General features: G+C 29.5%; 1 protein-coding gene and 1 long non-coding RNA gene across 5 annotated transcripts in view; one reads left to right on the forward strand and one right to left on the reverse strand.

Annotated features, from left to right (window-relative positions):
* Kif3C (Kinesin family member 3C) overlaps positions 1-25,069 on the reverse strand; it is a 56,381-nt gene extending 31,312 nt beyond the window's left edge. For 3 of the 4 annotated variants that reach the window (XM_087164417.1, XM_087164419.1, XM_087164416.1), the window contains exons 1-3: positions 24,807-25,066; positions 9,565-9,679; positions 181-336 (exon numbers count right to left, since the gene is read on the reverse strand). In XM_087164417.1, the coding sequence (XP_087020543.1) occupies positions 181-336; positions 9,565-9,639 (231 nt within the window). In that variant the 5' untranslated portion in view covers positions 9,640-9,679; positions 24,807-25,066. Of the gene's footprint in view, positions 1-180; positions 337-9,564; positions 9,680-24,806 lie in introns of all 4 variants that reach the window. The other variant, XR_015433808.1, reaches the window with a different exon arrangement.
* Positions 1,901-8,480, forward strand: LOC147809610 (uncharacterized). The gene is made up of 3 exons (XR_015433805.1): positions 1,901-2,497; positions 6,106-6,255; positions 8,267-8,480. It is a non-coding gene; the product is annotated as an uncharacterized LOC147809610 (long non-coding RNA).
* Positions 25,070-25,423: the final 354 nt, after the last annotated feature.

The following is a 25,423-nucleotide window of genomic DNA, read 5'->3' on the forward strand; positions in this document are numbered from 1 at the left end:
CAATTGCTCTAATCTGTCGTCACATGGAAAGAAAGTTACTAAATAAGTATTGAAAGCCAGGAAATATTATAAATATGGATGATATGGCAAAAACAAGAATTAAAATTGTAAAAAGGACAGTATAGTGAAATAAAGAAAAATAATAAAATAAAATAATTCTTCCATTCTAAAGATACGTACTTCTACGATTGGGTAAACAATTTCATTATAAATTTGTTCTGTAGTAGAATCTATGAAATAAGCACCATCAAAGGTAAAATTTTTTGGTGGGGCTGAGCTATCAGCCGGGTTTACAATAGAGCACAGACCACACGAAGAGTCCATGTTGATTATCACCTATAAATTTTCAAGAAAATATACACATTAATTTCAAGAATCAAAATTCATTTAATGTTCGAAGATTTTAAAACAATAATTAAAAATATTAACATAAGAATTGAAGAACTTGCAAGAATTTTCTTTTACATCAGAAATTGTTTCCTATTTTTAATATTTTCCTGCTTAAAAAAAAAAAAAAAAAAAAAAAAAAAAGGAAAAAAAAAAAAAAAAAGAGAAAGGAAAAAAAAAACGAATATAAAATAAAATGAAGGAATTGGTGTTGTATGAATTGATTGCACAATTTCTGCAGTGAAAAAAAAACAGTAAAAATAGTTAAAACAAAAACAAATTTAAAGATTGAACTCCTTTTGCAGCATATTTTTCAATTAGTTTCATGAAATTTAGAAGCGAATCATGAACTAAGATTTAAAATAAATTAATTAAATTTAATGAAAAATTGCTTTTAAACTAGAAACATTTTTTCCTTAAATTAATGAAATTTTTACCTTTATTACTTTAAATTGTAACAAAGCTTACAAAAATTTACAAATCAATTTGAAGTGCTTTAAAGAAGCGTTTAAAGCTCTTTGAAGAAACGCAATTTAACATAATTGATTAATACTGCAAATAATTCAAGTTTTAAAAAAATCTCAAAGAATCAATCTCAGAAAAAATCTTTTGATAACACTTTGTAGTGGTTCAAAATAAAAAATCAGGATATTTTATAAAAAAAAATCAGGATTTTTTTTTTTGGTACAGTCCATGCATATAGACTATGTTTAACTATGTTAGATTGTTTTTGAGAAGGGGAAACAAAGAGCTAAAAAAATAATAAAATCCAATTTGCTTTGAAAATTTCGTTTTGTGCAGCATTTTTTTATTTTGCATTCAAAATAAAATGTTAAAAAGAAGGCAAACATTTAATATTTTCAAATAAAAAATTATTTAGATAGGAACAAGATCAGAAAATGATTTTAATAAGAGGATTTCGCGCATGCGTCGAATGGTGAGAAACCTCGGAACCCTAATTTTTTTGATTTGAGAAGCAGATTTCTCAAAATAAAAATAGATTTCAAGAAGTGTAAAAGAAAACTTATAATTATAGTTACTTTCATGCAACAATAAATTATATCATCCCTAAATCGTATGTAATCTACACACAGAAGAATAAATGTATACAGAAGAATAAATGTAAACAAAATTGGCAACGTAATCTGGAAACAAAGATTATTAAAATAAATAAACTAAGAAATTAAACTCATATTTTAAATAAATGGGCATTTAAAATTAATTTCGATAGATTTTAGAAATGAAATGTATAAAATGCTTTCACCGCGATTTGATAGGGAAAAAAATTACCACTTAAAATTGTCAAATAAGTTTATCTTTAACATCATTTCCAAATTAGAAATCGGGCACAAGAAAAAATTTTCGACTGCAAAAATGCTGAGTTTCTTTTTCATAAGATGATCAAATAACTGAAAAACGATTATAAGTGTGAGAAAAAAAAAATCAAAATTATATCATGACAAAATGCTGAAAATCAGGACAAATAAAGACGGAATATTTTATATCAGCACAACCCAAGTAGCACAGGGATATTGTAACAGCTTTAGTTTACATCGACCGACATTGTCAATATTGGCGAAAATCGAAATTGTGTGTACGATATTGTACGATTCCCGTCGATTTCACTATAAAAATATGTTTGTAAAACTTATCATTTAAAACTTTATTGTGTCCTTAAATCAAAATTAATCATTTAAAAGACAAAAAAAAGACGTCAAATTGTTATAATTCCAAAAAATAAGTTTAAAATATAAATTTAGAGATATCCGAACAACCCCGGACAATATTTGATATCAATATTGCAATCGTGTTTTTGTCACGACATCGATTTTTTCTCTAAATACTGAAATCTACGATCTATACCACTCGGAACCGTAACCATAACCCGTTAAGATGCTGTTTATCATTTACCGCTACCACCTGCGATCTATTTATCTTTTGTCTACTTATATTTAAATCTAATTTCGTCTCATAAAATTTATACCTTAGCTCATAATGTAAATGGAATGAAAATTATTCCGATTTAGCGAGCCCGAAAACTCAAACCAGCTGAAGATGAAGGGGAATTAATGCACCTTGTTGAAATGAACGAATTCTCTGATCTTGGCAGGTATGTGCTGTTTTTAATATATATAATTAAATTATATATTGCAAGATTGATTTCCACCTTTATCTTGTCCAGGCTGCTTAACTATTTAATTATATCACGTTATTCAATTCTCATATTCACAAACAGTGGCGTAATTTTATAGTATGTTTGGAGATGTTAAGCCTTCTGGCATGCTTATGTTTATATTTTTCACACCTGCCAAATTGTACGTTTGATGAAAAATATTTTTTAATACTTGAACTAATTAAAAATTTAAGAGCTAAGTGAGCTAACAAATGGATCATATTTGCATATTTTTTAATTATTAATTTGTCATGGTAGATTGAAATATTTTTTTTTTTTCGAAATTTTAAATTGAAGATTTAGTATGTCTACTAGATTGATTTAATATGTATCAGTGTTTTCACTACAGCGCGAGAAAGCGAGAATCTCGCATATTTTTTTATATTCTCGCATTAAAAAATGATCACCGCGAGAAATTCGCGCATTCTATAAACCAATTTTAAAATTCGCGAATTTCTCGCATTTTGAAAAAAATTTCTCATTTGCGCCATTTAGAATAAAATCCGTTTCATTTTTCTTCCTAGATCTTTTATTATTTTCATCTTCTGCCCCACTATCTAGCTTCCCTATTTACGAGTATTGTTCAGAACCTTTTCCAACAACAGAACACCATCCTTCCGAACCACGGAACCTCTTTTAGAACGCATTTCCCTGCAACCACGTGTTTACCGTAGGTAAGGTTTCTTCATGTAAGACGTTCAAATTTTTTGCTCGTTAATGTAAGATGGACAAATACCTTGTAAAGCCAATATCTTCTACTCCGAAACGGACAAATGAAAATGAAACAAATGTGGGTAGAAACGATCAAAACGAAACAAATACGCATTTGAGCAACCTAATGAGAATAGCTGATGAAAAAGTAGATGTAGAACATTTTCCATATGATGATGCAGCAAAAATATTCAATGCTTTAAAAACTAGAAGATGTTAATGCTTTATAATTAAAGAAAAAAAATTTTTCAAGTCTCTTTGTGTCTTTTTTTTTTTTTAATTTTTGAAATCTCACTTAACTTTTTGAAATCTCACCCTGTTTTTGAGAAAGGGTGAGAAATTCTCACCCATTTTTTTTCTGAGATGAAAACACTGTGTATACTGAAGATTTAATAAGATATCTAATGTTGCTGCTAGTAAGAAGTTTTTTTCTCAACCGTACAAGTTTGCAGTATATATATATTTATATATATATATGTGTGTGTGTTTAATTATTATTTAATATTATGCTTACTGTGTCTAATTAATATATAATGTTTAAATTACAAAAAAAAGGAATTGAATCATGAAAATTTTATATGTCTACATCTTACTTACCGAACCGAGTAGCTCATTAATCAAGTAATTCATAATTTCAGAAGGGGTTTTAACTTACATAAACTGAAGTTTGTTAACTATTAAATGATATCACATTATTCAATTCTGATATTCCCAAAGATCTTGTTTACTTTTATTGGTTCTGTGCACTATAACAATTTATCTGCTTTTCTCGGACTAAAAAAGACGAACTTGTTCAACTTTCCTCCCATATGCTCCTGCCAAAGAATAGGGTATCTCTCCTGATACTATTCTTTGGGTACATATATGTATTTATTAGGGTACATATAGGGTATCAGTACACCTAGAATATCATGGATTTCTATATTGACCAAAATTTGTCATGATCTAACTATTATTTTTTTAAAAATTGCAGATTTAGGTAACTGAAAAATCTTAATTTTAAAAATGGAATCCCCCTAATTTCATAGCGTTCTGAATATCTGAATTTGTAACAAAATATCCAATCTTAATCGTATTTTATTAAAATATAAAATGTTTCAATTGTGTTCTTTAAAATAATTAAGGAAAGAACATCCTTTCTAGAGCGAATAATCTTTTAAACTTCAGTGATTTCAGAATCTTATTAATTATTTTATTTGTTTAATTTTTTTTTTTATTATAATGAATTTAAAATTCTTGTTTAGGCATTTTATGTTACACTTACTTTTAAGAAGAAAAAAAGCAGCTTTAAAAAGCTATATAAAAGTTATTTACTTTTGTATATTTTTCAGCTATTTAAATGCTTCAACTCTTTCTTTACTCAATTTTTAAGTTTAATATCAATAAATGAGAAGGTTTAGAGCCCCGTGGCAGATTTGCAGAGACACGGCAACATTTTCACTGAACATTACAAAGTTCTTGCAGAAAGATTTTTCTTTTGAAAAGAAAAAAAAAAAAAATTACCTTTATTTATTTTTTGACAGAAATTTACCAGTTATATTTGAATCATGCATTTGAATAATAACTTTTTGGCGTGTTCAATATACGCCAATAGTAGCGTAAATTGATGGGTTTTTTTCTGTTGTATTTTCGTCAGTTATTGATGTTGATTTTCAAGTGGATTTTAAATATCCCGATAAGCAACCTGAAAAATTCGAATCTTGTATTTGGGTATTTATTTTTTAGGTCAATAATTCTGTCGAATTTTATCAGTTATTGCTATTGATTTCTCCATAGTTTTTAAATCTGATATTTATTATACGATATTTTTATACAACAGCCTAATCAAGAAACGAAACACTCATTTGAGGTGACCAATTCGTGTGAATTTGTTGTCAATCTTTTTTTTTTCGCCGAGTACTACTGCGGATTTAATAATTTGCAATTTTTTTTTACTGGGATGACAAAAGGCGAAGGAAATAATTTCTATATCCCCCTGCCTCCCAACAAAATGCGAAAATGTTGCATGTAATGTTATAATAAAAATTATACGCTCAATTTAAAAAAAGTTATACATAGTTTTTTTTTTTTTTTTAAACACAGTGCTTTTGTTATTTTAAATTAGTAACATAACTGTTTATTATTGTGAAAAGTATCTTGCAGAAAGATATTAGTGCTAGAGAGTTTTGCCGCAGATAGCTCGAAAAAGTTCTGCTTCAAGGATTCAGAGTATAACAGCTTTGGTTATACCTATCATTTCAATTAATGTTTTTATAATGCTTTTTTGAATTTATTGTAGTGTTTTTGTCGGATAAAATAGTAACTTCGGTAACTCATGACAACTTTTTGGAGTTATTGATGGAAAGTCAGGGTTTTAAAATCTAAAATGTCGCAGATACCATGTACATATCAAAATGAAAAGCAATCCATAGCTGAATATGTCCCAACTTTGCAACATATTTTAACTTATGTGATTCTTAAGTCAAATATGACTGTGATAAGTGTTTTAATGGTATGGGTATTTCTCCGCACACTATTTATAGATAGAATTCTTGATAATTGGATTCGTTAACATACAATCTGATATTGCAATGTTCAATATATTTATGCACAGGCCATTGCTTTGGAAGCTTCTCATATACAAAGTAAAGAACTAATGCAATAACTCTTTGAGAATAAAGTGACTGAAATAAGAAATAATATATTATAAAAATGAAAAATGTAGATAATTCCTTTCTTCAGCAATCCTGTGCCCGTTTTACTTGTGTGGTCTTAATTGATGATAAAATATGAGGTACATTTTGTAATGGTTATTAAAACATTATATTTTTATATATATCTTTTTTTTCTTTCAGATATGTTATTTTGAAACCATCTGTGAAGAAGGCTATTTATGTTCTTTTACTTCAGCACCATCTTGGAATTGGCGATGATGTATTGTAAATTAAAATGAAAAAGGAAACAGTGTTTTGAAAGCCTCTCAGCTGTTACAAACGCCATCTTAGGTAATTTTATAGACTTAGAATTTTAAAATTTGTAATTAGACTTTACTTTTTCGTGAGTCATTATCTTGCACTAAAATGGATCAGTTATTCCTTAAATTAACTACCCTGGTCCTTCCTGTTTTATTTTGCTTAGTTTGTATTCTGAACTCTAATACATTTACAGCATTGTATGTTTCAAAGTTCAAAAGTTAGCCGCTCTTAAGGTTTTGTAATGTTTTTCATGGCATCTTTTCTCAACCATGGCATCTTCTTCTAGTTATCAGGGTTTGTTGATTTAGATCAGCTTGATTTATTACATGATTTAAATCAAATGATTTTTTTTTAGAAAAAAAGCATTGATTTTGAAAGTTAAAATACAGTGTTTTTAAATTATTGATGCTTTTATTATTTTTTTTCTAGTTTTAAAACTTATTTTAAATAAATTGCTGCATTAATTAATTTTAGTTATTCAAATTGCTTTCTTTCTTGGTGTGTGTTAAATTCCAACACATTTGAAATTGCATTTTTAAAAATTTTTTTTGATTCTTGAGATTGATTGATGGCATTAAATGTACAAATTAAAGTACACATTTAATGCTGTCTTAATATAGACTTCCATAGCTGTAGAGAGTAATTAATAAACATGAATTTTTTCAAAAAAAATGCAAATAATGTTAATTAAAATTCTACCTTTTGATTAAAAAAGCATGGAATTAAAATCTACATTATATTTTATTAGTGGAAAATGTTTATTTCTAAAGCTATAGTAGAAAGATGGGTTATATTAGAAAGAAATTACCCTAATATGTCAAAAATAGAAGGAAAGAAAAGGGGGCTGATGAATTCAGATGTTTTTTTCCTGATATAGTGTCATTCTTCCCTTTCAAAGTCTATTTGAAGCAGCAGAGTTATTAACTGGTAATTTTTTCTCATAATATGTTTATAGTATCTTTGACATAATCAGATTTTCTATAAAGAAATTTTGTGAAAAAAAATTCCAATAAGTACATAGATTTTTTAAAAAATTTTTTTAGCTTAGCTTATCTATTTTGATATAAGATTAAAAATTTATTACCACTTAGCAGTACCTTTACAAAATACTTCACTATATCTAAATCAGCACTGTGGTAACCTCATGTTAGATGTGGAATTTGTATTGACTAGCCAGGTTCTAATCTCAGCCGATACTGGGATTGGAACCCGGATCACCTCATTGAAAGGTGACCAAATATTTTTTAAAAATTATTCAAGGAAAAACTTTCATATTATAAAATACATAGCTATCATATCATATCTATCATATCATATTATAAAATACATAGCTGCCAACCCTTCTGCATTTTGCAGAAGCTTTCTGCATTTTTACTTATTTTAGCTATTTTTTCCTCTTTTATGCGCAGAAGATAAGATCTTCTGCATTTTACCCATCTGCCTGATAGCTAGTATTTTCTTTAAGTCAGACGTCGCTGTTCCTCTTGTAACAGCGTTTGGCAAGGCCGTAACTACATTTTTAATCGAATATTGTACCATCAAGTAGCTGGTCGAAAGTTTTTTTAAAAAATATTTTCTTTTTTGTTTTAAAAAAAGATGAGTATTGCTTTTTTTTGCTCATAATAAGTGGATTTATAAATAAATAATTAATCAAAATAGTTAAAATCCGCTTCTTTTATAAATTTATTGGTAATTAGTATGTGCTTGCGAATCTTCTGCATTTTTAGGCATTTCTTCTGCATTTTTTTTTGTCTATCTTCTGCATTTTTATAACTAGAGGTTGGCAGCTATGAAAATATAATATTTTCCATTTGTTATTAACTTACTCGTCAAGGGCCCCCATATAAAAATAGGCCCGGTGCTCCTGGAAACATAAAAACTGCTCTGATTCTATACAAAAGAATTGTCAACCTAGGGCTGTTAGTAGTACTTGCATTGTGCTCATGTCTACTTTAGTTCATGTAATTTTTCAATATAACTATTTGTCTTTTAATTTAAAAGTATTAAAATTAACCACAGTTTATGTCTTATTTTTTTTCAGCTGCTACCTTCAGACTGTTCAAAGAGACTAGCTGCTACCTTCAGACTGTTTAAAGGAACTAGCTGACTAGAAAAAGCTGAAAAATTTGGTGAAGTTCTTGCCACCGCCAATGGCCGGGAAGGCAGGAAGACTAAGTTTGCGCCTCAACTGCCACAGTTTTGTTTTAGAAACAATTGATTGTATTAAAGAATACAATAAATTATAGAAATTAGTATATTATTCTTTACTGTTTAATAAAAATTATATTTCATTTACACATTTGACAACCGTTCAAGCCCTGATAAATATTTTGGCAACACTTTAATGGATAAAGGCTATAAGTAAATTAGATCGCAGCTTATTGTACCAGGCTTGCCCTTTTTTAAGTCAGAAATCTGAGGAAGTGACTCCTGTTATTTTATTATGACAATATCAGTGTAAATATTGCTTTTTTTTTTTTTTTTTAATCAGTTTTTTTAAAATCGAACCTGATGCTGTGAAGATAAGGAGTTTTGTTTTCCATAGATACTATTTTAGTAAAATACAGATTATATAATACTAAAACGTCACAACAAAAAAGTTAATCGTTTTAAATTAAACATATTGTAATTTTAATCTACATAGTAAAATATAGATGCTTTAAAAATTATTGCACAAATCACTTAAAATATTAAAATAATTTCACAATATAAATGGCTGCTTGTACCCTGAAAAAGCGAAGAAATATCTTAACAAAACTATTTACTTTCTAGCTTATTTTCTAGAATAATAGTAAAATATACCTGCCTACCCAAACTTATTAAATATTAATAATCAAAAAATTCTACAAGCTTTGGTAATAACAAATTATTTAATTTTAAACAAGCTAGAACGGTTTTGTTCGGTTTTTCCAGGGTACAAACAGGCATGAATATTTCAAAAACTAATTTTTATTTTCTCAAATAACGTAATTTTGGCGATTGTCTGCATTCCACAGCATTCGTTTTTTGAATATCGTGTTGACGATGTCGGTTGACATAGTACAACGTTTGTAAATGCAGAGAGATGTCGATCGACGTTCCCCAACGTTTCTACAATACCGTACAATATTGGTTTGCAATATTGAATATACGACATAAAAGGGGTCCATTTTTATATAGTACAATATTTCGCTACGATATTGTACAATGTTCAAAGCTACGTTTTTACGATATCGTTTTTGTGAATTGTGCTACTTGGGAACGACGAACACAATAAAAGAAAATTATTACATGCCATTTCAACTAAAATAACTTTACTTCTATAGAAGAAAAAAAAAAACATGATTAAAGATGACTCACCTTGCATCCTAAATCTCTTTCCCTCTGATTGATAGGTCGACATCTTACTATTACCTTTACGGTTTCTGATGCCATGGAAGTACACAAATCTATCCAATTTCAAAGTTTTAGTCACCTGCAAAAGCAATTTTAATTAAACCTTAAATATCAAAAGGACGAGAGAGAAAACCTTTCAAATCCAAATTCTGTTTCATTTTCATATGCATTTTAAAATTGAAAGTTAAGAGAAATCTGAGTTGATAAAATGCTAGAGTTTCAAATGCTGACAAAAAAGAGAGTTTCTTTTTTTTTTTTTTAAATATCAAACTGCAAACAAATAATTGCAAAATAGCTTTTCCACACCATAATCCTAAGTAATTCAGCCATAATTTGTTTGCATTTAGACATTCTGAAAACATTTTTCAACATTTGAAACTTCATGATTTACTCTATCATTACCTGAACTTACTTTTCTTTAAACTTTAAATTACTTTGTGTAAGAGAAAAATAATTTGCCATGAAGGGTTTCACCCTTTAAGTCTTGAATATTAATGACATGATAATTGAGGCAGCCTAGTGAAGTGAGCGACAACTAAGAGAGATGGGCTTGTATCAGTGAATCTCCTATGTTGTAATCTACCTAATTACTTTATATGGAACTTGTTATTGTTAATTTCAGGATATGAACTATCAACATAGCTGCCAACATGGATAGGAAAAAATCCAGTAGATTATACAAAATAAAATAAACTTCATGATAATTATCGCATAATGTACAAAATATTTTACACATAGGGATTTTTAGAATTATCAAAATAGGAAAATTGCAATATTATACAGTTATGATTAACATTAAAAATGAACTTCAAATGTTATGCATTATGTTTACTCATAATTTTGAATAGTAATTGGCATTTAATTTATCAAATATAGTTAAAAGATTTTTTTAATTAATTTAAAAAGGGAATTCTGAATAAAAATAAACTGAAAATTTTAGAGCGAAAAAAGTTTTAAACTGATATCTGTAAATGAGACTAGCTTTATTATGTATTAGTAATACTTATTTAAATATTCAATCAAGATATAATCTGAGCAAAAATTTTATTTCAATAGGGATTTTTTTCAGAAAACTTAATTCAATTTTAGAGAATTTTCTAAAATGTACAAAAACCAGTAGAATATTTATTAAACCAGTAGACCAGGAGAAACTGGCAACTTCCAGTAGTCTACTGAATGGAAAATCCAGTAGAGTTAGCAGCTATGTAACAAGGCAAACATTGAGCCAGGATGCTATGGGGTATAGAGTGATTTCTACTTAATAAGATAACATTCATAGTCTGATTGCATACTGCTTCCAGCTTGTACGTATTGCAGTACTGGTATAACATATCCTTACAAGTGGAACCATAGGTTAGAATCCCCTTCCCGACAAAAATCAAGTCTTCTGACAAAAATCAAGTATTGACATATCTTGATGGTTCCATTAAAATATGGCCTAGGTTCCTTTTAACAAATAGTTGTAAACAACTTAATGCTTAACTACTGGAAAAGAATTTTCCATGCATCCGAATTTGGAAAGCGAGACAAGAAAAAACACTCTGGACAACTTTTGTTCCAATGACCGCATTTTCAAAACTTAATACCAATCTTAAGGGCATTAAGTTTGTGAAAATTCGGTCAAAGGGTTGACCTCTAATATACAGATTATTTTTCAAAATCAGACACAAAAATTGCTCTTTCTCTGCGGACTTTTTTCGACGGATTAAAATTTTTGATCGTCACTTTAAGTGGTTGCACTCTAGAAAATATGGTCTGTTGTTGTTGTCGGCAATAAGGCAAAGGTGGTGTGATTATTCTTGCTTTCCAGTGGTGCTATCCATGGCCAAGAATTCGATTTCTGTCTCACCCAAACGTCCCATCCGTTTTGGGCGAACCCATTCCAGGGGTCTGTTTAGAAGAAATTTGGGTCCGTTAACGGACCCTTCACAAAATGATTTTTCTTTCAATCGGACCCTTCACAAATTTGTTGATCTTCATTATTATTTTGTTAATCGAATAAACCCTTTCCAGGGCAGAAAACAAGAAAGATGGATGTAAACGAATTTAAGTTTTGTCTTCGGCATACGATTCTTCCATTATTCGTCCGAAATTAATATTCTGCTTTCAGCAGTATAGGCTAAATACCAAATATTTGTATGTTGCATCTCTAATTTAGAAGCAGCAATTGTTGTTTATTTTTTAAAATGTAATTTTTTTAATTATAATTTTACAGTGTTGAGCATAATCTTGTATGTCTTTACAATTTAAAAACTCCTTGAAAAAGTTTTTTTTTGCAATAACGGACCCTATTTGCACAAATTCATAAAAGCGGACCCTGGTTGAAAGAATGTGAGTAATTTTTTCACAATTTCACGAAAAACGGACCTTTCACAAAATGAATGGACAAACCCCTGCATTCATACATCCATTCATTCATCCACAGATCGTAATTTTGACCTGAACCAGAGAACGATCAATCCCCTAGATTGGTACCCCTAGAGGAATTGATCTGTCATAGGGACTTGAAGGACTTTGTGACCAGACAGATTTAACGTGCACCAGCCACCATTTACAACACGGAGAGTCTTCGGCCAGCTGGATTTGAACTCTCGTTCTGTTGAACGCGAGTCCAGCGTCCTGCCAGTCAGGCTATTTCGGCCCGATAGTTGAAACAATTAAAGTGGACCAATATTTGAACTTCTAAATGCTAATTTCACTTTTTGCGTACTCTCCATACATTGGAAACTTCTTTATGGAATCAAATAATTTTTGCACACAGTTATAAAATTTGTTTATCTAAAGATAAATCCATGTAAAAAAATACATAAATAATTATTATTATCTATATTTTATTTAGTATATATTCTATTGAGTTAAAACTTCATTTAAATAATATTTTATTTAAATAATAATACATTTTAAAATTATATTATATTCACCAACTGTCAACAAAATTCGAATTGTACACTATAAAAATTTTTACATTATTTTAAAATATTTAACTTCCAATAACAAAATACAAAATTAGAACGACATCGGTTGGATAGTTATTGAGTTTTAGACTTTAAAAAAAAAAAAAAACGCTTTTATATTTTTATTTCTCCAAATTCAGCAATTTCCTTCGAACATTGGATTTTGTCATTGAAAATTTTATGGTTTAAATTTTCCATTCAACCAATTAAAAAAAAATACAATTGAAAGACTCTTAAATTTTGATGGTAAGAAATCCAATCAGTCGAGAGAAAAAAAGGAATGTTTATTTTAGAGAGGAAGTACGTTTTCTTGCCAGTCTTCATAATTCAATTAGTTACTAATAATTAATTAGCATATTTCAGGTTAAGATTTTAAACCTTTAAAATTGTCACTTAGTTCGTGAAAATTGGAACAAAAGTAATTTAAAAGTAAAAGTAATTAAGTAGTTCTTTTTTTGCTTACAGTATATAGCAAAACCAGATATGCACGTTCGTTTAAGCGTAGCTAAAGCAACAAAATTTTTCACAATATTCAAGGCTCTTTTTTTTTCATTATCTATATGCATATTTATCTTATGTAACACCTTAAACTCGGGTATTTCTCTACTACTGCCAAAACTTTATTATTCATTTTGTTAAGTTATTTTAAATAATGATTTCGGTAGTGTTAAAATAATAGTTATACGCTTGATTCATTTGTTAATTTGTTTTAATAATTTAAGTAGTGTTGAAATGTTTAGTTATTTGTTAAGTATCTATTAAGAATAATTTTGTATTTTTCTTTTTATAGAAATTAAGTTAAAGATAAAAGTTACGAAATTAGCAATTAATTATATTTATTTTCGATCCTAGAAAGGATTGCGGTAGACCGCGGTAAATGGAGGTAGAAATTTTGGAACGAGAACGGTGTGCCATACTGCCATGTCAATTATTCACAACGGAGCATGTTCCTTTCGAGCAATAGCATATATGACGTAATGGCAGTCATATATGCCACAGAGACGTAATGGCAGAGGGGATAGAGCGTTCGCCTCCTAATGAGGTAAGCCGGGTTCGAATCCCAGAGATGGCTGATCTACACGATTTCCGCAACCGGCTTTTGCCGACCACAGTACTGCCGCAAAATATCCTCAGTAGCAGACGGATCATGGGTAAGAACTCCCCTTGCCGTCAGGCTAACCGTGGGAGTTCTTCGTGGCTTTCCTCTCCATGCAACGCAAATGCCGTGGGAGTTCTTCGTGGCTTTCCTCTTCATATAACGCAAATGCGGGTTAATTCCATCAAAAAGTCCTCAACGAAGGTAAATTTCTCCTAATACTTCATCCATGAGTTTCCTCGTCTTATGGATTGAGTTCAAAACTACGAGGCTACGGAGTTGAACATTAGAAGTCGTAAACCCAAACAAATTGGATCGGCTGCTCGACGACGGTTATAAAATAAAATATATTATACAATACTCAAGTTATGGCTCGAGAGGTGCGTGAGGAAGTAGTACAGCATTAGGATGAATTTTCGATTTTATCTCAAGACAGAAATGGAAATAATTTTATTACTTTTGTCGCCTACTATGCTGAAATGACCCGAATTTATATTTGCGGTAATTTGCGTGCTTTAATGGCGGCCGGTCAGATTTTAAGCTATCACTAAAATTCAATGCATAGAGAACATAGACAAAATCGCGGACATTCCTTGAAAATAGTTAAAATCGAAATCAAAGTACTTCCGAGCGGGCAACAGCTAGACAGGGAAAAAATTTCGTTCACATAGTGATTAAAATTAAGTACTTAGAATTGGAAGAGATGTTGAAGAAATAAAATATTTAATTACAGTTGCGCTGTGCATTTGGCTTGGTTACCATCAAAGCTTATATGTCGTACATGATAATTTTGAAAGGTGATTAAGGAGGTCTCCAAAGAACACTAGTTTCAAAACATGTTTTGATTTTTTTTTTTTAAACAGGGTACGTAGCCAAATTATTCAACAAAAACTAAGCACCTTTTAAGCACTCAAAAAATATTTTTAAGCACTTTAAAAAATATCATAATTAGGCAGAGTTGGAAAGTTTTTGACAATTTACGGTTTTGGCTTGTTTTAACCGTCATGTCAACAAAAAAAAAACAAAAAAACCTTTTGGCATAGTTTTTAACAATTGTCAAAAATCATGAGATTTTGAATCATGTAAAACACGAATGGCGTTTTCATACGCTACGGGCTGACAATACGCCGAAATAGATGGGGATTGAATTCATTGTGAAAACGTTGAAAAGAACAATGTGAATTGTGTCTTTTTGCATGATTCGAAGGGAAAATCAACACAGCAAAGGAAAAATCTCATTTTGAAGAAGGATAAATTGAGCACTTTTTGAAAACACGCAATGAAAAAAGCACCTTTAAGGGCTTTTAAAAATCGAAAATAAGCACCTTTAAGCACTTTTTAAAAACGCTACGCACCCTGTTAAACCCGTCCTAAGTCAAACTAAAAAACAATTAATAAAATATGCATGAAAAAAGAACATAATAAAGGTAAATGGTTTCTGCATTAAAAATAAGAAATAGTAATAATAAACGTTTGTCTCTTGTTATAATCTCTAACGAAATGAATAAGCGTTAGAAATATTTAAGTAGATAACAGAAGAAAAAATAATTTTTTTTTTCTTTCTAAGGAAAAAACATCTTTTGATAGAAAAACATGGAGCACAAAAAATAAATAAAAGGAGCACCCTGGTTAACTTTTGATCGGATTTTCGCGTACTAAGAAATCAAACACAAAAACATTCTTTCTCGGAGCATTAAACATATTTTTTTTCGAAGGATTATGATTTCTTCAAATTATGGACGGAAATTGCAACTGAATTCGTCCATCCGAAGATGATTTCAAGTAGAAAATCATTTTTACTAATTATTTATTATTTTTCATATTTTTTTTAATAATAATCGAAAAAATTTTGATTTATAACGCAAACAATTTTAACATTTCTTTAAGCATGTAATAAGGGGGAAAAATGCATGGAAAAAATAAGAAATTCAAACGAAATCGGAACAGTTCTTGTGAAATTAAATTTTAAATATAAAACTTTTTTAAAATGCAGAAACAATTCGCAGTCTGTTATAAAATTTGATCTTATGTTACTCAGGGTGTCAATTTCTTTCCTTCTCTTTTATTTATTTTATTATTATTATTATTTTTTTAATAACCAAAAAAGTATCAATCTTCTTACTGTAAAATAATGTGCGTAAAAAATTATTTTAAACATAAAAAATTAATGGCATAAAAGTATACATCCTTTTTTAAAGGTGAAGTCAAGAACTGTTTTGATAAGAATTGTTTAGGTAACTTATTAGCTTCAAAAATAAAAAGAAATTTAGAATCAAAAATCATAATTCTATTGAGAAGAGTTTTCGCTAAAAAAATATCTATTACACGTTGTAAAAATAAACAAATAAATATTTAAAAAGAAAAACATTTCGACACAAAATAACAAAAGATTTGTTTGTAATTTTATAACTCCAAAAGATAATAAAAATTCAAATAAAGTTATTATTTTTCAAGAAATTGCATTTTGAAAAGCGAAAGAAGAAAATGCGCAGTAGCGGAAGTAAAAAAAAAATCTTGCTTTATTATTAGTTTGCAAAAATACAAGTTGAATAATCTTTCTTCGCATGGGGAAAAAAAGTAAATAATCAACAAATTGATATTAATCAAAGCTACGAAATTATGTATTAAACCGAAAGGTATAGAACAACACAACTGATTGCTACAATCAAACAATTTTTACCAGTACTTTTGTAGAGGGGGCGATATAATCCTTTTGACACAGTACCTATATTGGGTATCTTGATACCTACATTTAGTAACAATTAAAACAGCACCCCTTACCACCATTAAGTACCTAGAAGGGCAGGGAGCGCCTGGTTGGTAGGGCACTGGGCCCGTCTCCAAGACGTCGTGGATTCGATTCCCACCGGCCAAAGACAGGCCGGTAGTAAATGGTGATTGATGACTTCTTATGACGTTAAATCTGTCGAGTCACAAAGTCCTCCATTTTTCAATCACAAATCATACTTCCGGGGATACTGATGCAAGAGTTTCCTTGTCTTCTGCATTGGTTCAAAATTACAACGCTACGGAGTTGAACATTTATAGTCGTAAATCCAAAATTTGGTCAGCTGTTCAACGACGGTTACAAAATAAAATAAGTACCTACAGCCGTGATGGCTCAGGGGATAGAGCGTTCGCCTTCTTATGAGGTTATTCGGGTTCGAATCCCACGACGGCTGGTCGATACGAATTCCGCATCCGGCTTGCGCCAACCACAGTGCTGACATAAAATATCTTCAGTGGTAGACGAATCATGGGTTAGAGTCCCCTTGCGGTCAGGTTAACACCGTTTTGAAGCTTTCGTGGTTTTCCTCACCACGTAACGCAGTTGCGGGTTAGATCCCTCAAAAAGTCCTCCCCGAAGGAAAATTTCTCTCAATACTTGATCCAGCAGTTCCCTCGTCTTCAGAATTGGGTTCAAAATTACGAGACTACGGAGTGGAACATTAGTACTGGTAAACCCAAAAAATTGGGTCGTCTGTTCAAAGACGGATATAAAATAAGTACCAAAATTAAGCTCTTTTGGCATCAATAATTATACGGTGATTTTTTTTACGGCCTCCGAAACGTATAATTACCTTTTTCCGATCAATCTTAATTTGTAGTACCTTTTTAATAATTCAATTTTGATTTTAAATTTAGTTTCATAGGAATGCTTTTCAAAAGCATAACTATAAACAAAATAAACATGTGGTTTCATAAAACCTAAGCAAATAATTTGGTAACGCAGCAGTCACGTGCTATACACGTTGATTCTTGAGCTTACCTGGCTCGTGAATAAAAAATAATTAAAAATTTTAAGCAGAGTGAAAAAAAAATTTTTAAGTTAACAAACATCACGGTCATCATCCTTCAAATTTTTATTTAAAATCTTCGTTAGTGTTATCTTTGAAATATTTTTAAAAAAAATAGATTCGTCTACTGTTTAATTTATCAAAACACCTTATGTTAAACCGATGAGAAAAAATACATTTTTTAAAACGCTCCTCTCGATAGGGTTAATGCAGGGGGGGTATGTCCAGACATTTTGTAAAAGGTCCGTTTTTGTAAAATTGTGAAAAAATTGCTCGTAATTTGCGAATATGAAATAAACGTTTAGTCACATTCTTTCAACCAGGGTCAGCTTTTGTGAATTTGGGCAAATAGGGTCCGTTATTGCAAAAAAACTTTTTCAAGGAGTTTTTAAATTGTAAAGACATACAAGATTATGCTCAACTCTGTAAAATTATAGTTAAAGAAATTAAATTTTAAAAAATAAACAGCAATTGCAGCTACTAAATTAGCGATTCAACATATAAATATTTGGTATTTAGCCTATACTGCTGAACGCAGAATATTCATTTCGGACGAATAAAGGAAGAAGCTTCTGCCGAAAACAAAATTTAGTTCATTTACATCTGTCTTTCTCCTCCCCCCCTTTCTGGGAAGGGTTTATTCGATTAACAAAACAATAATGAAGATAAACAAATTTGTAAAGGGTCCGATTAAAAGATAAATTATTTTGTGAAGGGTCCGTTGTCAAGTTAAAAAATTTTGTGAAGGGTCCGTTTTTATGAAAAGATATTTTGTGAAGGGTCCGTTAACGGACTCAAATTTCTTCTAAACAGATCCCTGGTTAATGGGATACCTGCAAGTGACGTAGTGTGAGTATCTCGATCCTGATTGGTTGTTGAAACGTGGCATTTGTTTACGTAAGCAACTGTTCTTTCGATTAAGCAAGTATCAATTATCTTAAGCGACACATTCTATATTCTTACATGAAGATTCTTAAACAAAAATTTCAATACTTTCACTATATATTTCTTACTTAACACAAAGACACACATGAAGCCACGTAGAACATAAACTATTTATGCATGGAAGTTGTCAGGTAAACAAAACAACATATATCACGGTTACAATAAAATACATAAACAAATAATAGATCTAAGTAAAAGGCGCAAACGAAAAAGAATTATTTTTCAAGAGATTCGAAATGCGATACGGCGATGTGTTTCATTAAAATAGCGTTAATTAACATTCTAACTTATGTGGAGATACTTAGCTCAACTTTAACACGCCACTTTGCTTACAAACGATCTATCTGGCACTGACGTCATATGTCACATGTGTGGGTATCCATGATCTTCCCTTGAAGTGCAAGCACCAAATTGAAATTTTTTAACGATTTTAAGGATCGGCGGGCTAAAATTGCCCCTTACAGCTATTTTCATAATTTCAGGACTCTACTAGTACCGAAATAATAAAACTCTCTAATAGTACAGAAATATTAAAAATATAAAAGACACACGTGCTCAAACTTGTCCTTTTCATTAAGGGATTTTATTTATTTTCTTAATTTCAATTATTTTTATTTTATTTATTTTTAAATCTTTAGTCATAAGAGTATGTCGTCACAAAAAATAATTTTACTTCGATTTGTTATTCCTTTACATGGAAAAACGTTAATTAAATAGCATTCAATCATTATAGCAAAAAATATTCAAAAATTTGGTAAGTTTCTATACATTGAACTTACTATATATTATTTGACAGAAAAAATACGATTAACTTAAGTAAAATATATAAATCAGAAACTTATTTTCAAAACACCAAGTAAAAAAATATATATACATTGTTGAAAAATTCAGACTACAGATCTTATGAATCTAATTAATAAAAAACTTCTTTCCACAAAGATATTTGTTGAATCTCTCAAACTTAACTAAGGAAACCAAATAATTTGATTTAACATTTAATTATTAAATAATCAGAAATGACAGAAAGAATCCAATAATTCTTCACCCAGAATAATAAATGAAGGATTTTAGAAATACACTAAAGAAAGATTATACAAATAGATTGAAATGAATATGGTGAAAAAAAAAATTACAAATCGGCTCATTGGTCGGCAGTAGTGAAACTACTGTAGTCGCTGCTTTTTTTGTTGTTGGTAGTTTGTAGTATAGTGAGTAGTACGATACAAAAAACAGTAGCTTGAAACGATTCCTGGGAACTACTTTCAACGTTAATTGAGAAAATTAACACGGTTCTAACGCATTTAATTTTTTGAATTTGATGGGTACAGAAACCAGGGGTCTGTCCAGACATTTTATGAAAGATCCGTTTTTCGTGAAATTGTGAAAAAACTACTCATATTCTTAGGGTCTGCTTTTATGAATTTGTGCAGATAGGGTCCGTTATTGCAAAAAAAAAAAAAAAAAAAAAAAAAAAAAAAAAAAAAAAAATTTTTAAGGAGTTTTTAAATTATAAAGACATAGGGGCCGTTCAAAAAGTACGTACATCCCGAAAGGGGGGGAGGGGATTTGCTATTATGTACGGTTTTGTACGATGGGGAGGGGGGAGGTATTATACAAAGTACGTACTTTATAAACATACACCAAATTTAAATTTGACTTTATCCTACACACTCCTTAAGTAAATATTTAATTTTATTTAAAACATAATTATTTTAATTTTTATGAAAAAGGGGGGTAGACTAATAAAATGTACGTACTCTAAGGGGGGGAGTAAGACCTTATGTACGGTAATGTACGAAAGGGGGGGAGGGGTTTAAAATTTCTCCATTTTTGTGTACGTACTTTTTGAACGGCCCCATACAAGATTATGCTCAACACTATAAAATTATAATTAAAAAAATTAAATTTAAAAAAATAAACAATTGCTGTTTCTAAATTAGAGATGCAACATACAAATATTTGGTATTTAGCCTATACTGCTGAACGCAGAATATTAATTTCGGACGAATAATGGAAGAATCGTCTGCCGAAGACAAAACTTAATTCGTTTACATCCATCTTTCTTGTTTTCTGCCCTGGAAAGGGTTTATTCAATTAACAAAACAATAATGAAGATAAACAAATGTGTGAAGGGTCCGATTAAAAGAAAAATCATTTTGTGAAGGGTCCGTTTTTAAGTTAAAATATTTTGTGAAGGGTCCGTTTTTATGAAAAGATATTTTGTGAAGATTCCGTTAACGGACCCAAATTTCTTCTAAACAGACCCCTGGAAACATTTGTATAAAATTGAAAAGACTAAAGGCAAAGCGATTGAAAATAAAGAACTAAGAATTTAAAAAATGAAAAAATACAAACAATATTTCTATATAGCCTTAGAAGAATTTGAAAAATATGATCGCGCTTGGATAACACCTCCTTTAGAACTTATACAAATCAATCTATCTAAAAAAAAGTTGAAAGAAGTAGCCTTAACAGTAGCAGCTCTTCCTACTAAGATTCATGCGGAAAGTCTGTTCTCATCTCTGGAATTTACCAAATTGAATTTACGATCCTATATCAAAGATTTGTCCATAGCAAGGGACTTAGGGAACTGTCAGAACTGTCAACGCTCGCGAAATTGCGCAAACCCTTTGGCGCCATCAAAATGAAAAGCAATTTCCAAAATAAACATTCTAAACACATAAAATTCATCAAATAATAATAACAAAATATTTAAGAGTAAAAAAACGTAATAAAAAAGTTTATTGAAAGTAACTCTCTTTTTTTCTGTTGATAATTTACGCATTGAACTAAATGAATTGAAAATATGCCACTGCCCTCTCTTCGGTGCTAGGCAAATCCCTAATTCGAATCAATTTGCAGTGGAGTAAAGTTTAAAAAAAAAAAAAAATAGTGCGCGGAGGCCCTCCGCGCGTAAGAAGTTAAACTTCGCAATCTGCGACGTTAAATGTAGAAGTATCAGCAGTCGTAGAAGGATCACTAGTTCTATTCAACGACTCTTTTTCCTGCTCCCTATTAAATTATATGTGTATGAAAACAAACTAAAAAAAATATTTGTAGAAGGACAAAATTTTTATGACTTTTATTATTTTTATGCTAGTGAGAACCAAAACAATATGAAAATGAATGAGGGAAAACTGGATCCTACCACGTGATTTCCCGGCCAATAAAAATGTAGTGTTAAACGTTTAACGCTTCCTTGTTGGAAGTCGCATAAGAAGTATAACTTCAAAAAAAAAAAAAAAACAGTATATTTCAAGACGCTAACGAAAGCAAACGCGCGTAGCCAAGGATTTACTCAGTAAATCGTGATAAAATTTGCGGTTATTGGCGCAGAAGCTACCTTTTGGCAATAATATTGTGTTTGGCGATATTAATCGATAGGAAAATCCCAATTAATATGGAAATGGCTAACTCAAAGTACAGAAACTAGTAATGTCTATTTTATCATTTTAAAATAAATGCTAATTAATATAAACGATCAGCTATGCCATCATCTTTTTTCTGCACAGCATCTATTACTTCTTTTATATTTAAAAAAAAAAATAATAAGCTGCATCACATATGTATAGGCATCACATATACATGTAAGCTGCATCACATATGTTTAAGTCTAAAATTCAAGAGCCTGAGTCGGTCATTTTCTCTACCGAATTTCCTTACAAATTATGTACAAGCAACAATCAATTCTAAAAAGAAAGTAATAAAATAAAAATTAACGTTATAGCACAATTTCAATAATTCGATACTATAATTTTAAGAAAACAGTACTAATTAAAAAAAAATTATTTAGTATTCTTATAACAAATTTTATCATAACCAATTAAAATCAAAACTGAAATTTTAGCTGTTTACCATTAAAAAGAATCTTGTTATTTTTTATTTTAAAAGATAATGGCATAGTGAAATTATTTTTTTAAATTACTATGAAATACTTCTTTATAACCAGGAGGCTTCTTCAGGCTTTTTTTTAGCAAATGAATTTAAGCAGTAAAAAGCTATTTCAACGTATGTCAATATAAAAATTAATATTTAATATTTGACCTTAAACAATACATGCAATGTGCTTTTATTAACTATTACAGTAGGGAACCGATTATCCGGAAGGGTCGGGACCATCGCTGATAACTGATTTTTCCGGTTTTCTGAATCGCTACAAAAAGCCGTTTTTTTATTGATAAACTCAACAACAACAAAAAAAAAAATTGGATATAATCTTCAAAATAAGAAAAAACGATGAAGAAATACACTAATAATTATTTCCAAAATGATGGTAAGGTAAACATCTTTAAAAAAGGAAAGAAAAATCGTAAAATCATATGCGGAAAAAAAAATTTTTTTTTTAAAAATGGCGAGAAAATTTATCGAATTTCATTCCGGTTTTTTGGTTTTCCGGTTTTCTGATTTCCGGATAACGGGTTCTGCACTGTAATAATATTTACAACAGTTACATAAATGGAATTTGATAACTTTGAGGAGCAGTGCTGTGGCACAGAGGTGGTTTTAACCAGGTACAGCAGGTGGGAAAAGCTTTCCTAGATAAAATATGTTTCTACAAACTCAAATTGAAGAAATTTGTTTTAAAATAGAAATACCAAACGTTAAAATAATTGTTTTTAAAAGAGTGTATAATTACAATATATTTTCTATGATAATATTAGTTTTCACAAGTTAAGAATACATTATCTTTAACTAAGCCAAAGTAGAAAAGCAACAATTGGGAGAAAAAAATTTAATGAAATTCTTTTAAGAAATTAGAAACTTAAATTTCCTTCAATGTTTTAGTTAAAGGAGCATAGTAGAACTCAATTTTATAATTATAGAAAGAACTGTTAAAATATAATAAAATTTTTTTATAAACACAATTAAATGAAAGAAACAAACCGAATGACTCAATTCTACAATTGCAAATAGCATGCAACTTTTAATAGTTAAATACTGATAAAAATGAATACTCAAAGTATATGACTCAAGCATATGACAATGTGTTAGAATAGATTTTAAAATTCTGCATGATACTAAAATAGATAATATGAATATAATTTTTTTTTTTAATGTATAGGTAAAAAAATCCTTTAACTTTCTTGTTTTAAATTTAATTTTATCAACATAAATTTAAGCTCTTTTATAATATTTGTTGGTAAACAATATTAGTGATCAACATAAAATTTTTCTTATCCCCATCCAGTTCCTTCGATTTTTCCTTGTGTCCTGGATAAAATCCCCATCCTGGTTTTAACCACAGTTAAACCATTCAAAAACTGGTACAAACAAAAACTTGTATATCTTGTGATGGGTAATAAACCATGGGATAAGATTTCTAAATAAAACTGAGTATAATATGCTCAGTAACATTTCTGAAAATTTGAAGGGAAAAAAATTATATTTACAGAGAAATGAAAAATATTTTAATAAAATACATTTTTCTTATTTAATCTATCTACTTTATTAACTTAGTAAAACAAATTATTGTCAAAACCTTGAAAACTGTACTTACTTATAGACAAATATTTTTATTCATATCTTAAATAGTATAATTTCAAGTACTGTTAAAAGATAAATATTAAATGGTATTTTTCTCATACAACTCATACTTTTTCTTTTGATAAATGTTGAAAATAAAATGCATTCAGAAAAACAATCACATAAATCTATTTTAAATATAGACCAATATTCCTAACAAACGATCTATTGGAAGCTTTAGTGCTGTTAAGTTGCTTTCAAGAAGGCCTGCCAACTACTTTTCTTTTTTTTTCAAAATATTTTATAGAGTGATAGACGTTTAAAAACCAAAGTTTTCTGAATTTTCGGTAATTTTGTCAACATTTTAAAAAACTCACCACAAAAGAAATATAAGAAAGTGGCGTTGCGCTTTTAAATCATGTATATGTAGTGGTGTGGAAAATATTTTACATGACTAAAAATTAACACATTAAAGCATAACCTTAGCTACCACTAGAATACATTTTTACAGAAAGCGTAGAAAGTTGGCAGCCCTGCCTAAAAATAGAAAAAATTTTTAATCATTCGATTGCACTATTCTCTTAAATAAAATGACAAGTTAAAAAAAAAAAACTTTAGTAAGTATAAGCGTTAAATTACGAAAAATGCTTATTCTTTTTTTCTTTAGACAATTATGTTTATAAATTACTGTCAAAATTTGGATTTTAAGCAGTTATAAGACATCAATATAACAATACGAATAAAGTTTTATAAAATAAGAGCGTATTAAATTTATTGGGGGAAAAAAATACAGAAAGAAATAATGATATGAAATCAGGTACTTCAAATCGATCAGAAAACTCAAAATTTAAACAAGATAAAAATAAATCAATACATCAAGTAGATAACATAATTTTAACAAATACAAAATACTTTAACGAGCACATACAATACATTTTAAGCCATGCTTACCTTCCAAAAAACCATAGCTTGATCATATTAAGTTTCCTTCGCTTAATCCAAAAACTTATTCGAAATAGGTTCTCATTTTTTAATCCAGTGCATTATGATAAGGAGTGAAAGTTTGTAGAAATTTAAATAAAAATAGAGCATGTCACACATCGGAAACAAAATTTCATTCTTTCGATTGCAAAACGAAAAACACAACTGCCGGTTTTCGTTAGATACATAAGCAAAACAGTACACTATCCTGTTGTCAAGCAAATTGGCCCTCTAGCGGAAGTTTACTAATCTCGAAAATAGATCGCTCCTAGAATGAGGCTTGTTTTATAGCTTTATAGTGTCAATGGCAAATATTTAGGCTGTTTCGTGTTTCGTTATCGTGTTGTTATTATCATGATTTTAATTTATTACACGGCTGCCGTTTGATTTCTTGGACGTATTTAGAATATATGTTTCCTACTCTTTTATTAAAAAAAGGCTATCATGTTTATATAACAATTTTGATTATTGAAAAAAGAACAGAAGAAAAGAAAGATAAAAATTTGATATTGATTTATCTGATTTTTTCTTGATTTTTTAATACACTATTTTGGAGATTTCAGTTCACTATATGGCCCATTTAATTC

This window comes from Parasteatoda tepidariorum, chromosome 5 (assembly GCF_982258835.1).
Source record: "Parasteatoda tepidariorum strain Cologne lab strain chromosome 5, Ptep-v5.0, whole genome shotgun sequence".
In the NCBI taxonomy this organism is placed as follows: domain Eukaryota; kingdom Metazoa; phylum Arthropoda; class Arachnida; order Araneae; family Theridiidae; genus Parasteatoda; species Parasteatoda tepidariorum.